We start from the raw sequence: 12,891 nt of genomic DNA on the forward strand, positions 1-12,891 counted from the left end.
TCTGCTGGAGCCACTCGCCTAGCTTGGGAGTCACCGCACCTAGTGCTCCGATATATATATATATATGCCACATATATATATATATATATATATATGTATATATATATATATATATATATATATATATATATATATATATATATATATATATATATATATGTGTGTGTATATATATATATATATATATACACACACATATATATATATATATATATGTGTGTGTATATATATATATATATATATATATATATATAGATGTCTTACAATGTTTTTTATCTTATCTATTTCAATTCTTTTGTATTGGATTATATTATCCCTCCGTGCAGCACTTTGGCTGACACTTGATGTCTTTTAAATGTGCTATATGAATAAAACTGACTTGATAGATGGCTAATATTTTGTAAATGATTGTATTTTAAATCTTCTGATCGTAAATTATGCGCTGAGGATTGCACCGGTGGCCTGGCCTGTCACATGGAATGTTTTAAAAATGCACCCTGCTGCACAAAGAAGCCACACCCCCACCTGTGCCTGCTCCACGGAGCCGTGGCCAAAGAGGGCGAGAATTACAGAGGTGATGATATATGAGATGTAGCTCTGTATCTCTGGCGCTCCACCCAAGTCTCCACACCAGGGTGAGTGATGCACATAATAAACGGCATATTAGAACTACATTGTAAACACAGGCTCAGCTGCTCAGTCCTATTGCATGCTGAAGCATTGTATGAAGCATGGCGACTTGATTTACAACACAGTAATGAACACTTTTGAGAAACGTCACAAAACTAAAGAATGTAATAAAAAAATCAAACTCTGGGGTTGAAATTTTGAATATTCAAGTATCTCCAGGAAGGGTTAAGGAGCATGCATGCAGGAAAAGACTAGCAGCAATGTGCCAGGATGGCACAGCCATACATGCCATTGGAAGAAGGTTTGCCATGTCTCACAGCAAGAGTGTGGACAAGATAGCAATAGATGGGCCATTACATGAGTGGTCACAGCTGTAGAAAGGCATCAACCCAGGAACATGATCAGTAACTACTCCTTTGTGCAAAGAAGAACAGGGGGAGCTCTGCCAGAACTCCAGTGGGCTACTGTGCATGTTTCTGGTCAATCTTCAGACCCAGTACCACCCTTATGCTCCACAGTGGGTCCCGGGTTCCTCCTCGTGTGGATCAATGCCTGACCTTTTGTTGCCGAAGATTGAACTAATCATTTCATTCAAGTGTGTTGATCCAGGGTGAGATCTAAAACCTGCAGGACACCGTCCCTTGATGCCTGGAGTTGCCCACCCCTGGTGGAAGTATTCGACATCAGTGTCTCCTGCTGAGCCCTCCCCACTTCACACCAGTGACCAAAACATCCCAGCATGTATAACTTACATTTTCAAACCCCAAGCAGACAATTAAGAGCGCGTTGTTTGTAATAATGACCGGACAAAACAGTTTTCCACACCTTTAATGTACAGTGCTAAGATAAGCATTATCAGTTATGCCGGTGCTGCCTCACTAGGGTGTGTGTCATTTGAACACTTGAGTGGATTTACATGGTAAAGGATGGTGTGACAGCAGGCATTACAAGAATGATAACTCCACCCTGCTTTGAGATGTTGTGACCTTTGGTTCACATTAAATCGTCTGCAAATGCAGACTCCACTCCAATCATATCACCCGCTTTGTTCACAGAGCCGGTAATGCTGCGAGTCATCGGCTAAGCAGAGAGGAGCAGAGCTATGATAGTATAAATGAAAACAGAAACACGAGGTGAGAAAAGTCCTTATCACAACATGTGTGTCAACATCTGCATAGAGGGAAAAAAAGTCACTTTATTTTTTTCATCATTTGTGACTCCGACCCTAAAATCTTCAGCACTCATTTAAAAATAGCTAGCAACAATATTAGCACAGATTTAAAGAAGAATAACAGGGTCGTAGCTAAAACCTGCAGATAAAACCTGCAGGGACACCGGCCCTCGTGGACTGGGATTGCCCACCCCTGGCTTAGCATAAGGAAGTGAGAGGAAATGGTTAACACTAATTTGAGTTTAATCAGCCATGTCTGACTCAAAGATGTACACACCCCCTAACGAACCTGCTTATGCTGATATTCAAACACAAACTTGGCTGGTTTGGCCATAGACTTCTTTGACACTGTGGACTCACTCAAATATTTTTACATACTCACCAGATAGCTAGCTAGCTAGCTAGCTAGCTAAAAGCCAAAAATATCCAGCAGCAGCAGAACCTGAACCACAGACAGCTGTGTAGCTATCGTAACAGTGTGAAGCGTCCCCAAGAGAACGACTCGAGCCGTCTTTCTCATCCAACTGCTGAAGACCAGACCAGGCCCAGAAATAAGGCAAAGCACCCTGAACCCCGAGATGAAGTAAATGTGATATAATCTGTTATTAGCTTTAGCGGGCGTTTTTTAAGGCTTGGTGAGTCTTTAGCCTTAGCATGAGAATCTGTGGACACATATGATTTCAATCTTCTTAGCGCCAATGAGACAGCACATTTTAAAACTGATAAAATACGATCTGTAATAAAAAAAAAACTACAGGTGACACTTATGAAGCTCTTTTCTGATTGGTTTAAATAACAATTACATGATTTGGTCGTTTCCCTGTTCTGAGTGTAGTTAACACACTGCAGGTGTAATTTCCCAGCTTACTCTGAAGCTAAACACACATGACAGCTATTGAAATTAACACCAGTGAGCACCAGTCAGAGTGAAATAAGCTCAAAGACTTGATAGATACGCCTGTGACGGACTGCTTTAATATCTCAGCTTCAAGAGTTTTTGATTTTCACACTCTCACAGTAAATCAGTTCAGATAACTGCTTATATTTTCTATGTGATGAGTGGACGTACTAAAGGCAAAGACAGGAAAGTTCAGCTTACAGAATCCAGACTTCTACAAAGGCTTCCATACTGAAGACTATAGGAAATTAAACAGCATCCAAATAAGTGAAGGTCTGATTTGTTAAAGACGAGGTATGGATGGTAGCTCGAGCTGGCACAGGACAGAGCCAACTTTCCCTCCTACCCTTCCTCTTCTTTTCCCGTCCATCTGTGCATTTGGGATATGATCAAGTGTGGGAAACTGGGGTTTCTTTGCAGCGGGATGTTGTGGATGATTTGTCCCTCCTCCGGATTCTTGGGAGCTTCTGTTTTCTGGGGTGTGTTGTGTGGTTGGGGTTAGTGTTCAGGAGTATAACTGATTGTTTAATTTGTTCCTGCTTTCGGCCTCTGTGTCGAGAGTGTGTGTGGAGGCATGTTTTTGTGGTTTCTCCATGTGGAGCCTGAAGAATCTAGGTCTGGGAAAAAAATCAGATAAGAAAATCTAAGTGCAAATGTTCATTTACATGCAACTGAAATGTCTTAATCTGTGGTGAACCCACCGGACGCATTTCCCGACTGTGTGGCAGTTGTTCCATTGGATCCTCCTCCTCCTCCTCCTCCTCCTCTTCCATCAACATACTATGATGGAGCAGGACCAGAGTTAGGACAACAAGGACATAGAGTGCTGTAGGAATGAGTCCTGAAACCAGGAAGTGAGCTGGCATTTTTGCACTCTGGAAATTTTTAACGTTTTATCTTGTGCCATAAAAACATGTAAGAAAAATCACGTGGTCCTTACCAGGTTCCCAAATGATTTAAACACAACGCGAAACGAACAACACCCCGTCTTTATTTATTTAACAAAAACTAAACCAAAGTCCAGACAGAAGGAGCGTGTGAGAGAAACCGAGTCCAGCTGGTGGACGGACGGCCTCGCACTCGTCCCTGGAAGACTTTGGTCTAAGAGGAGCTCGTGGTCGACTCAGTGGAATTCACTGTCGACGCTCACAAAGTAAGATTACTGGCCACAGCGTAGCAACAAAAGAGCTTTCCCCTCGCAGACGTCTGCGGCTGTCACGGCGAGTCAGTGGTCGTGGTGGTATTATGGTTGCTTGACCTTTCATGGTAAATTTGGGTGGTTTAAAATAAAGCGCTAATTTGGTTATTTTGCCCTTTTGTGCCTCGTTGCCTCTGCACTTCTGCTGACAGCCGGCCCTCCAACACATCAGCACATATCCACGGTTTAATGTGTTTGTCTAAGCTCACTGCAGCATACTGAGATTGTTTTTTGAAACATCCTAATCCAATCAGGGTGTTTCAGGTAACTCTCACGAACATATAAAAAGCCTTAATAATCTTAATCTCTTCCTGACAATGCACAGCAGTGGTCAGTCTTAATCTGCAGAGACAGCGCTGTGATATTGGAAACAAAAGGTCAGCGCTTCCCTGCGTCACTTTAAAGAGCTGTTTCGCTTTTTAAATGGAGGCAGCGCACGTCTGTTTCCCTTTCATCTGAACTAAAATAAGTCTTTATTCATTTTTTGGTTGTTGTTTTGTTCCCTGCGTTCGTCTCTGCAAGTTTGCATTCATTGTGACGTTTCTCAGTAAAAACTAGAGAAGGCTGCGTGGAGTCCTTGAAGTTTTTATATTTGAATGAACATCAACGTTTCCATTTAATCATTTAAGTAACATCCTGCAAATGCCATAAACAGAGGAGCAAATGCTACAGCTGAAAGTAATCATTAGTATTCTGGATTTTGGTATGAATTTGTTTTTGCCTTGCATCTTTATTTCAGCGCTCCACATATGCAGTAAAAGTCTTTTTGTAGAGATTTCAGATAAAAACAAAAATGATTTCTGTCACATAATCGATTATTTTCATCTGTCCCACCCAGCCTGGCTCTAATGAGCCAGCATCACTGTCTCTGCCTCCCTTTTGATTCTTCATAATTAGCCAGTTATGGCTCATAATTGGAAACTAATGAACTGTGGCAGGTACTGCATGCAAGTTAGTTTCTACTGATGGGAGAGAGAGAACAAAGAGCCAGTTCATACCGCTGCTCCGCTCACGTCATAGGCGTTGCTGCTGCTCCTGTAAACGACAAGAAGGTAAAGTGGAGGTCATTAAGCCGTATGATGGCATGCTGCTGCAGATTTGTTCCTTATCCACACAGAGTGCAAACAAAGGAGCAGAGTCCTATTTACATGCCAATGTGCCATTTTTGTTTTATGGCTCAAAACTCTGTCCATGTGTCATCGGGGGTTTTTCTCTCCTTCTACCTTTTCATTAAACATATCGACCACGACTTATAAGTGCATAGATTTACCAGTCCCATTGTCCACAGCTGTGTGCTCGCTCTCACAGCCCAGCCCCAAATCTGGGAGGGCTGCTTGGACCACGAGGGCTAAAGCTCAGCTCAGCTGAGGGCAGGATACATTCCTCATTTAGCTGCTTGAATCGGGCCAAACTCATGAAAAACTTTGATCAGAATAAAATGAATTGGAAATTTAGCTTCTCTGGAAAAACGTCAAAATCACTCGGACTGGTTTCAGATTGCTTTGAGAAAAATTGTCCTTCATAGTTTGTTACACTTGCATTCTTCCTAGTAGCCAGCAGGTGGCGACAACTCTACAGAACAAGTCAGAAAAGACAAAAACCATGGAAAACTATACCAGTGGCTAACAATGTGTCAGTGAAACGCTGCTAGCAGATCCAGATCCAGACTTTTCTCGTCATGTCCAGTTTCAAAGAAAGTGATGGCAAAAATACCCATGCAGATGTCCCATCTTTTATATACAGTCTATGGAAATGTAAGACTTGAGGCCAGATTTGGACTTGCTGGTACAAATTTGTGAAAGCTTTAATGTACTTTGGTAAAACTGGAGTCTGGATTCTGCTCGACCTGTCTCAGGTTTTGGGACTGAACAAAGACGTCTGACTGCACTGAAATGTGTCTCGAGGAGTTGAGGCTTTCTCCAGATGTGCCTCGTGGGTTTCTAAAAAGCAGCTTGTCTAAGATCACGCACTGATCTGATCATCTATCGTTCTAAAATTTCCACATGTATCAGTCCTGTGAGGATGTGAGACCATATGTACACAACTCAATCAATAAACAATAAATTATATTGGCGCCAGATTGTTGCCATGCTTTATGTAAACAACCACTCATCGTGAGGTTCCTGTTCAAGTCCAACTCTTCTAAATGAAAAAGCAGCAGGTGATACGAGTGTTGTTTCGCCTCGCAGTTCATCACTGTCACTGGTATGTCTGGCATGTAAACCACAATGATGGGCGTTTAAACACATGCACACACTAATGTGTGTAAAACTCCTGCCAGGGCCTGCACACACACACACACACACACCTCATCGAGGTCATTAGGGTAGTGACGCTTTATGAGCCCAGCCCATTTGGTGCAGCTGGCAGATCACAGAGTGATTTCTGTCTGCATCTTCCTCTTTCAACGGGCAACACCCTTCATCAGAAACCAGCTATCGGGTCTGACAAGCTTTGGGAGAGTGATGAATGGTGAGCAAAGTCTACAGGAAAATGAAGTGAGAGCCAACTAAAACCAGACTGTGTTGGTCAGGTCCCCAGACTCTGCTCCTGGCTCCTTTAATTCCCAGCATATTCCAAGCTGTTTAAGCAGGTAAACAACAGGAAAAGAGACAAAAGCATCCGAATGGATGTCCCATTTCATCGGCACACATTGCTCACCTGTTACACTTGGCACAAAGAGCCACAAGAGTGACGCTGAGGACGAGGAAGGCGACGAGGGAGATGACGCCCACCTCTGGAGAAAACCAACCCAGTACACCGACCATCCCAACTGGAGCCATTCTTGAAGTCTCCTATAAAGAAATAAAAACACAACAACATTAAAGGAGCTGTGAAGTAAAGTTCACGTGCACACAGTGGATCCTAGCTATGTGAAACTCCTGTGAAAGAACCATAACTATACACTGTAAGGCAAAATAAAACTAAAGGGCTCACAGCTTACGTCGCGTGCTGCTTGGCTCTGTAACTGTCACCAGCTGCTCGCAGTCATTCAACTGCCTCTGCTTTATGTGGCTCAAAGCATTCAAACAAGTTAGGGAGGGACCAGTTATCCAGTCTGTTATGAAGGAGGTGCTCGCACAGCCCATAAACAACCTATTGTCTCGTTCATTATCTCTGAATAACACTTGCGTCTGTCATGCCTACGCATTCCAGAAAAGCTGGAATGCGTATTTTATCGGAAAACTCCTGTCTGACTTATTTAAAAGATGAAATAGATGAATCGATACAGGAAGCTGTAGTGTACAAACGATAATAAACAAAAGCAGCTGTTTCCTAGAAAACACTGCAGGTGGTCACAGGCCAGCAGCTGCTTCGACCTCTAATCTTTACGCACTTTCACTATACAGTCATCTTCAAGCTATGGCAATACAGTGTTTTGTGTTTTTTAACTCAGGACCGCCACAGGCACAAGAAACGTGTTATTTAAATGTGCTGTATTTTGTCGGTGACATGGCTCTGTTCTGGGGATATGTGGAAAGATCCCAGCACAGAACCATCATGACGGGGTCAAGGCATGAGGAGGAGGTGGTGGTTTGGGCGAGGGGGTTGCAAAGTGGCTTGCAGTGCAACTGTAGAGTACATAAAGCAGATAAGCAGCTTATTTCCTATATGAGGTTTTCAGCAAAGACGTTAGCAGTGATGCGATGATGTGTGCGATCAGACTTTTTATATAATTCTGTCGACTCTGGGGTTTCAGAGGATATACTGTAAACAGCCACAAAAAGACACACACATGCTAGTTTCTCACTGTACCGGCAGCTGATTGGCTCTGGCAGGTGAAATTATTCCCACAAAGGGTGTATTAGACAAAAAAAGGATCTTTGTTCTAATGCAGAGCACTGTCTGGACCTGGATCCAGACTGAAGGGATTATTGTGCTTTTGCAGGCTGCAGTCTCAGCTGTGCTCGTGGAATTACAAAGATTAATTTGAAAAGGGTCAAGACTTAGTTTCATGACTAAGGGCTCATACCGTAGAGTAACTCCTGGAGCAGTTATCAGACCAGCTGAATGGTTGGGCACATGAACGGGTACTTCCTGTTAGGCAGCAAGTATAACCAGAGCATGGTGTGGAATTACAGTGTTTAATGGTTCCAGTACAGTCGAGTGACGGTCCTACATTTGTCCAACACATATGATCCAGTTTGACACACACACAAACAGGATATGCCACCTTTATGAAAGTTTGACATAAACAAGTATTCAGAGAATTGCAGTGGTGTTCCCCAGCACTTGCACAACACCCACACGTCCTCGCCTCACCACCCCGACTCGCATATCTTTGTGAGGAATGACACGAACACCAAGCAACGCGCCCACACCCATTACCTGTTTAACAGCCCCATCCTGTCACGATGACCTCCCGGAGCCCCGCTCAGCAGGCAGTCTGTACCTCTCAGCAATTTTCCTTTTGCTGATATTCACATGAGATATGCTCAGCAACACAAAGTGAAATCAACAGCCACTCTTCCACAGCATTTCAGGTATTTGGACCATAGCCACGAATGCAGCAAACAAATAACTCTCTTCGCTTCCATTGGAAGAATACTAAGTGTAGAAGATTACTCATTATCATTGGATCTCTGCATACAGAGCTCATGAACAGGCTGCTGGGACACATATTTAGGTTATGTATTTCAAACGACATATACTTAATCGCTTTCGTCCTGAGACTTCCAGCAGAAAGATCGAACAAGTTCAGAATCGTTTGGGAAAAAGGCCCAGTTGTGCCCAAGAGCTACAAAACCTGCCCAGTAGCACTTTTAAAGGATGCAGTGTGATGTTTGTCACGTGGAGCATGTTTACGGTGCACAGGAAACGTGAACAGACATAAAGACCCATCCAAAGGAGAAATCAGCACCGAGTCTTTATGAATCTGCTTTGGGACAGAGCTCAGCTAACCTATCACAGACAAGTCTACATGCTAGACAGCCAGTGCACTCACAATCAAATGAATACAGGTAAGGAATCCAATATTGTTCACTGCTGCTAAACGTGGACTTTCAACCTCAAAAGTAACCCAACAAGAGGAAACCAGCGTACCCAGCCAGGGTCCAGCACACAAGCCTGTTAACAACCGCAACTTTTCATTCATACTGTCCTTTTCTAAGAAGTCAAACAACCACATATAAAGTGGTGACTCATTGAACCTGACCTTTGTTACCTTTGGACAAAGTCGACTCCCTCCTCTTTGAGATAAGCTGACAGTAATGAGGGTGGCATGAATTTTCTAATAAAACTGGAGTAGCAGAGCCTCACAAAATGTGGAAGTATCCCTTTAAAAGGAGCCTGACTCGCTCCCATTCTGGGCCGTCCCGTAAACTCTCACAGGGGGAAACTTTCTTCACATAATAGATACAAAAGGTGCGGCCGCAGCCTCAAAGTGCTCGACATACAGTCTGTGTAGCGGAACAAAGAATGACCGAAACCTCAGATACAATAACCTACTTTCCTCAATGGGAACAAACAGGGTCGACAAGATATAGTGTTTAGCTTCCATTATAATGCCTGTAAACACACGTCGCTCACAGCCCGCTCCACACAACCTCCAAAGTTTATCGTGTTTCTGGTCTCTCACGTGAATTTCAGACGAGGACAAAAGCGCGTTAAGTTGATCTTCTCTGGACGGGATCTACAGTATAAATGTTTGTGTTCTCGATACGTTTCCAACAGCATCCAGAGACTATTTTAGGTTATCGTGCTACTGGATTACTCTGAGCCTCTGTGACCAGTTACATGGGAGGGTGACTCACTGTGGAAAACTTCACTCAGCTGTACTTAGCAAATTATGGCAACTATTTCTTTCATGAATCAGCAGTTAAATCTTCAGATATACCAGACCGGAAGAAGTTTCAGAGTATTTTATTCTTCAAGTATTTCAGTGATAAGATAGTCTTTTATCTGAATCTTTTAGACAAAAGTAAATATATGTATTTGGTTTTGTTATTAAAATAATTATGATTTGCTCTTTGATTTTTCTTCGTTGCGCTCTCACTCGTCTTTACTCTGCAGTGCCTTGCTCATGTGCCTCATTGCGATCAGCGCCGTCAGGATACAGCACACGAACAAGACGGGGAAGGATACGCACGCCCACCACAACTGCCGCTCCCCAAATAACTCCACCACTGTGTCGCTCCGCCGGGCGTAGTCCTGGAACAAAGCCTCCAGCTGGGACAAGGTGCACAGGGACAGAAGCACGTGGAAGATTTGGTGACCCTGGCCTGCAAAGTCACAGTTGCCTGGAAAGAAGCGCTCAGGGATGGGGCAAGAGAAGAAGAGGGCAGACAAGAGGAAACAGGCAATCTGGAGAGCGTGGAAGGGTAGCGATGGCTCCTGTGACCAGGAGACAGTGAGCAGGCGGTGGGCTACGGGGCTGATATCCAGCACGTACGCTAGGCCGGTGGGGATCAGCTGGCACACTTTACGCTGAGGTGGATATGGCCGCCTGTACCTGAACTTGGCGTAACAGCAACCGGTGCAGGAGAGCCACCCAAAGAAGGCGGCGCCAGGCAGAAAGATTACCCCAACGCGTTCTCGCCACGCTGGCTCAGACGCGTAGAAATAGTGGCCGAGCGAGCACCCATACTGATACAGGCCACACCCACGTAGTCCAAGAAGAAGAAGTAGTGCGCGCGTTCGGAGTGAGATTGCAGGAGATGAGCCGCCACACTGAGGTACAGATATGTGAGAGATGACACCAAGAACAGGAGCAGAGGTAGCGAGGTAACGTCATCCAAGGTGCACCCCAAGGTGTCTACATTGGCCCACTAGCGGAGCAGCAGGACAGGACCGGCCAGCAAGTGGGTCCACACGTTCAGGGACTCATTATGTTTCCGGAAGAGGCTGAGGAGGTAGCAGCGCCAGTCTTGCTGGACAGGACGGTATCCTGACAGGATGTAGGGTTCCCGGAACAGGCTGGGTACCTGGGAGGCAGTGACGGTGGGGCTGGGCGGCGGTAGAGAGAAAGGGAGGAAGTCTGAGAGGTGAGGGAGACGACGCAGGTGCTTGGTGCTCAGTGCTATGGTGCTGAGCCGCTGCAAAACCTCAGTCGACATCTTGATGATGAAGAACCAGAGGACAGAGCACCCTGTGGGAGAGATTAGATTAATGCAGGCTTTAAAGCAGAGGACTCAACGCGTTAAATTAAACCTCACAGGAGCACGCGGTGCGCTTTGATGTCACATTCGGAAGACATTTTTAGATGTGGATCAGCGGCAGGAAGCTGGGGATAAGATACAAAACAAAACAAAACAGATGAGGGGATCAAAAATCTCACAAAACATGCCAACAGAGACTGGTTTGGAAAACTCTGGAACCAAGCCGCTGCAGTTGGCAGTGTTTCCACTGTTGGTCCAGGCTTGGACTTCTGTGACATTCCAATTAAGAGCTTTCAGTCGCCAAAAGAAAAACGGCCAACAGGAGACCTTTAATTACGTAAGCCAGACATTCTTCTCTTTTTGTGTCATGTGCACCGGAAAAGCAGCTATGCAGTCAAACCTGTAACCATCACCCACCTGTGGTGGGAGGAATGTTGTCACAAAGCAACCCAGCACCTCCGCAGACAGCACGCACACCCGCATCTTCTGAATCTCCACCTAAAAGGGTGCGCCCCTCTCTGCTGGCCCCCTCTCTATTTCCCCTTGACCATGAACACCGGGACCCATTTAGAGCTTCTGAACGGCCTTTTGACCTGAGCCGCTTTCTGTGAGGAGCCCATTCAAGTTTGTCCAAGGTAACCCCGCATTAAAAAAAAAGGGAAAGAGGGGTAAGACGTCTCTTTTTTTTTCAACATTAAAACGAAGAAGCTCCGTGAGCCACACAGAAAAAATAGACTGCACTTCTTCCATCATATATGCATTTATATGACGACAGAAAAAAGAAACATACCTGCAACACAGGACACCTGTTGCCCGTCTGGACTCACCCGTCACTCCACGCAGGTGGAATAAGACGTGTGCAGCAGCGCTTCTTCTCATACAAACACCGGTGGAGAACTACCACATGCTGGTTTAACGAGATGTTTCCGACGCTGCAGGGCGAAGGGAAAAGGCCTCAAACTACTGACCTGAGAGGCCGGAGGGGTGGGCGGGGTCAAAGTGACCAGAAACGCCCTCAAATGTAGTCGCCAACGCTTTGAGGGCTGTGACTGTTACACTCCGGAGCTCAGTGTGCCCGCAGTGTCTGCATTCACCTGCTCATTAGAAGACCAGTTTATCGGCACACTTATTAAAACACGTGTTGTTATTATTTTTATCTGGATTGTTTTTGTTTGTGATCATTAATTATTATTAAGTTGCCAATAATTGTTTAAACGACTGAAGGCACATCATGGCCAAAGTCATACCGTATACATGCACGTGTGTCTCCATCTACTGGTCTGCACTGCGCACTGCACTAAGGCGGTTTGCACTCAGACGTAATGAGAATGTGACAGTATCCTGGTAACCTGAGGTGATCACATGTCCAACTTTATGTGGCCAACATCTTTAACCAAAATCAGGTCTTATTTGCTGTTATTAGTTGAACTTATTAGTTCATTTGTTCTGAGATTTCCATTTAGATTTATTTAAGCTCCATGTTTCCCACCTTTATAATGTCTATGATGGTTTCTCCCTCACACCCAAACTCTAACCAGTGAGTGTAACAAGACCATAAGACCACTTATACAGATATTATTGTATTTGGTGAGGGAGTTGCACTCACGTTAAATCTTTGTCCTACATGTGATCATGCTGAATCGGTTATAGCAACATTTTCCACACCTATGCCTCGGAGCACAGGTGTGAAGTTCCAGGGATTACAGTCAGTGCTGTGAAAACGTTTTTGCTCCCTCCCTGATTCGTGTTTGCATTTTTGTCACATGTTTGAGATCATCAAACTAATATTAGACATAGATGGCCAAATACAGAATGCAGTTTATAAATGATGATTTCATTTATTAAGCAGAAACAAAATGCTATCCAAACCTGCCCTTTATTAAAAACTAAGTGCCCC

General features: G+C 44.4%; 1 protein-coding gene across 1 annotated transcript; it reads right to left on the reverse strand.

Moving 5' to 3' along the window:
* Nucleotides 1–9,752: 9,752 nt before the first annotated feature.
* Nucleotides 9,753–12,255, reverse strand: paqr8 (progestin and adipoQ receptor family member VIII). Its single transcript, XM_040017583.1, is given in 4 exon segments — nucleotides 9,753–10,493; nucleotides 10,496–10,984; nucleotides 11,412–11,599; nucleotides 11,785–12,255. Coding segments are annotated over 4 exon segments (1,371 nt in total). The 5' UTR covers nucleotides 11,874–12,255; the 3' UTR covers nucleotides 9,753–9,888.
* Nucleotides 12,256–12,891: the final 636 nt, after the last annotated feature.

The sequence above is a fragment of the Simochromis diagramma genome, unplaced genomic scaffold (genome assembly GCF_900408965.1).
Source record: "Simochromis diagramma unplaced genomic scaffold, fSimDia1.1 OVJJ01000802.1, whole genome shotgun sequence".
Classification (NCBI taxonomy): Eukaryota; Metazoa; Chordata; class Actinopteri; order Cichliformes; family Cichlidae; genus Simochromis; species Simochromis diagramma.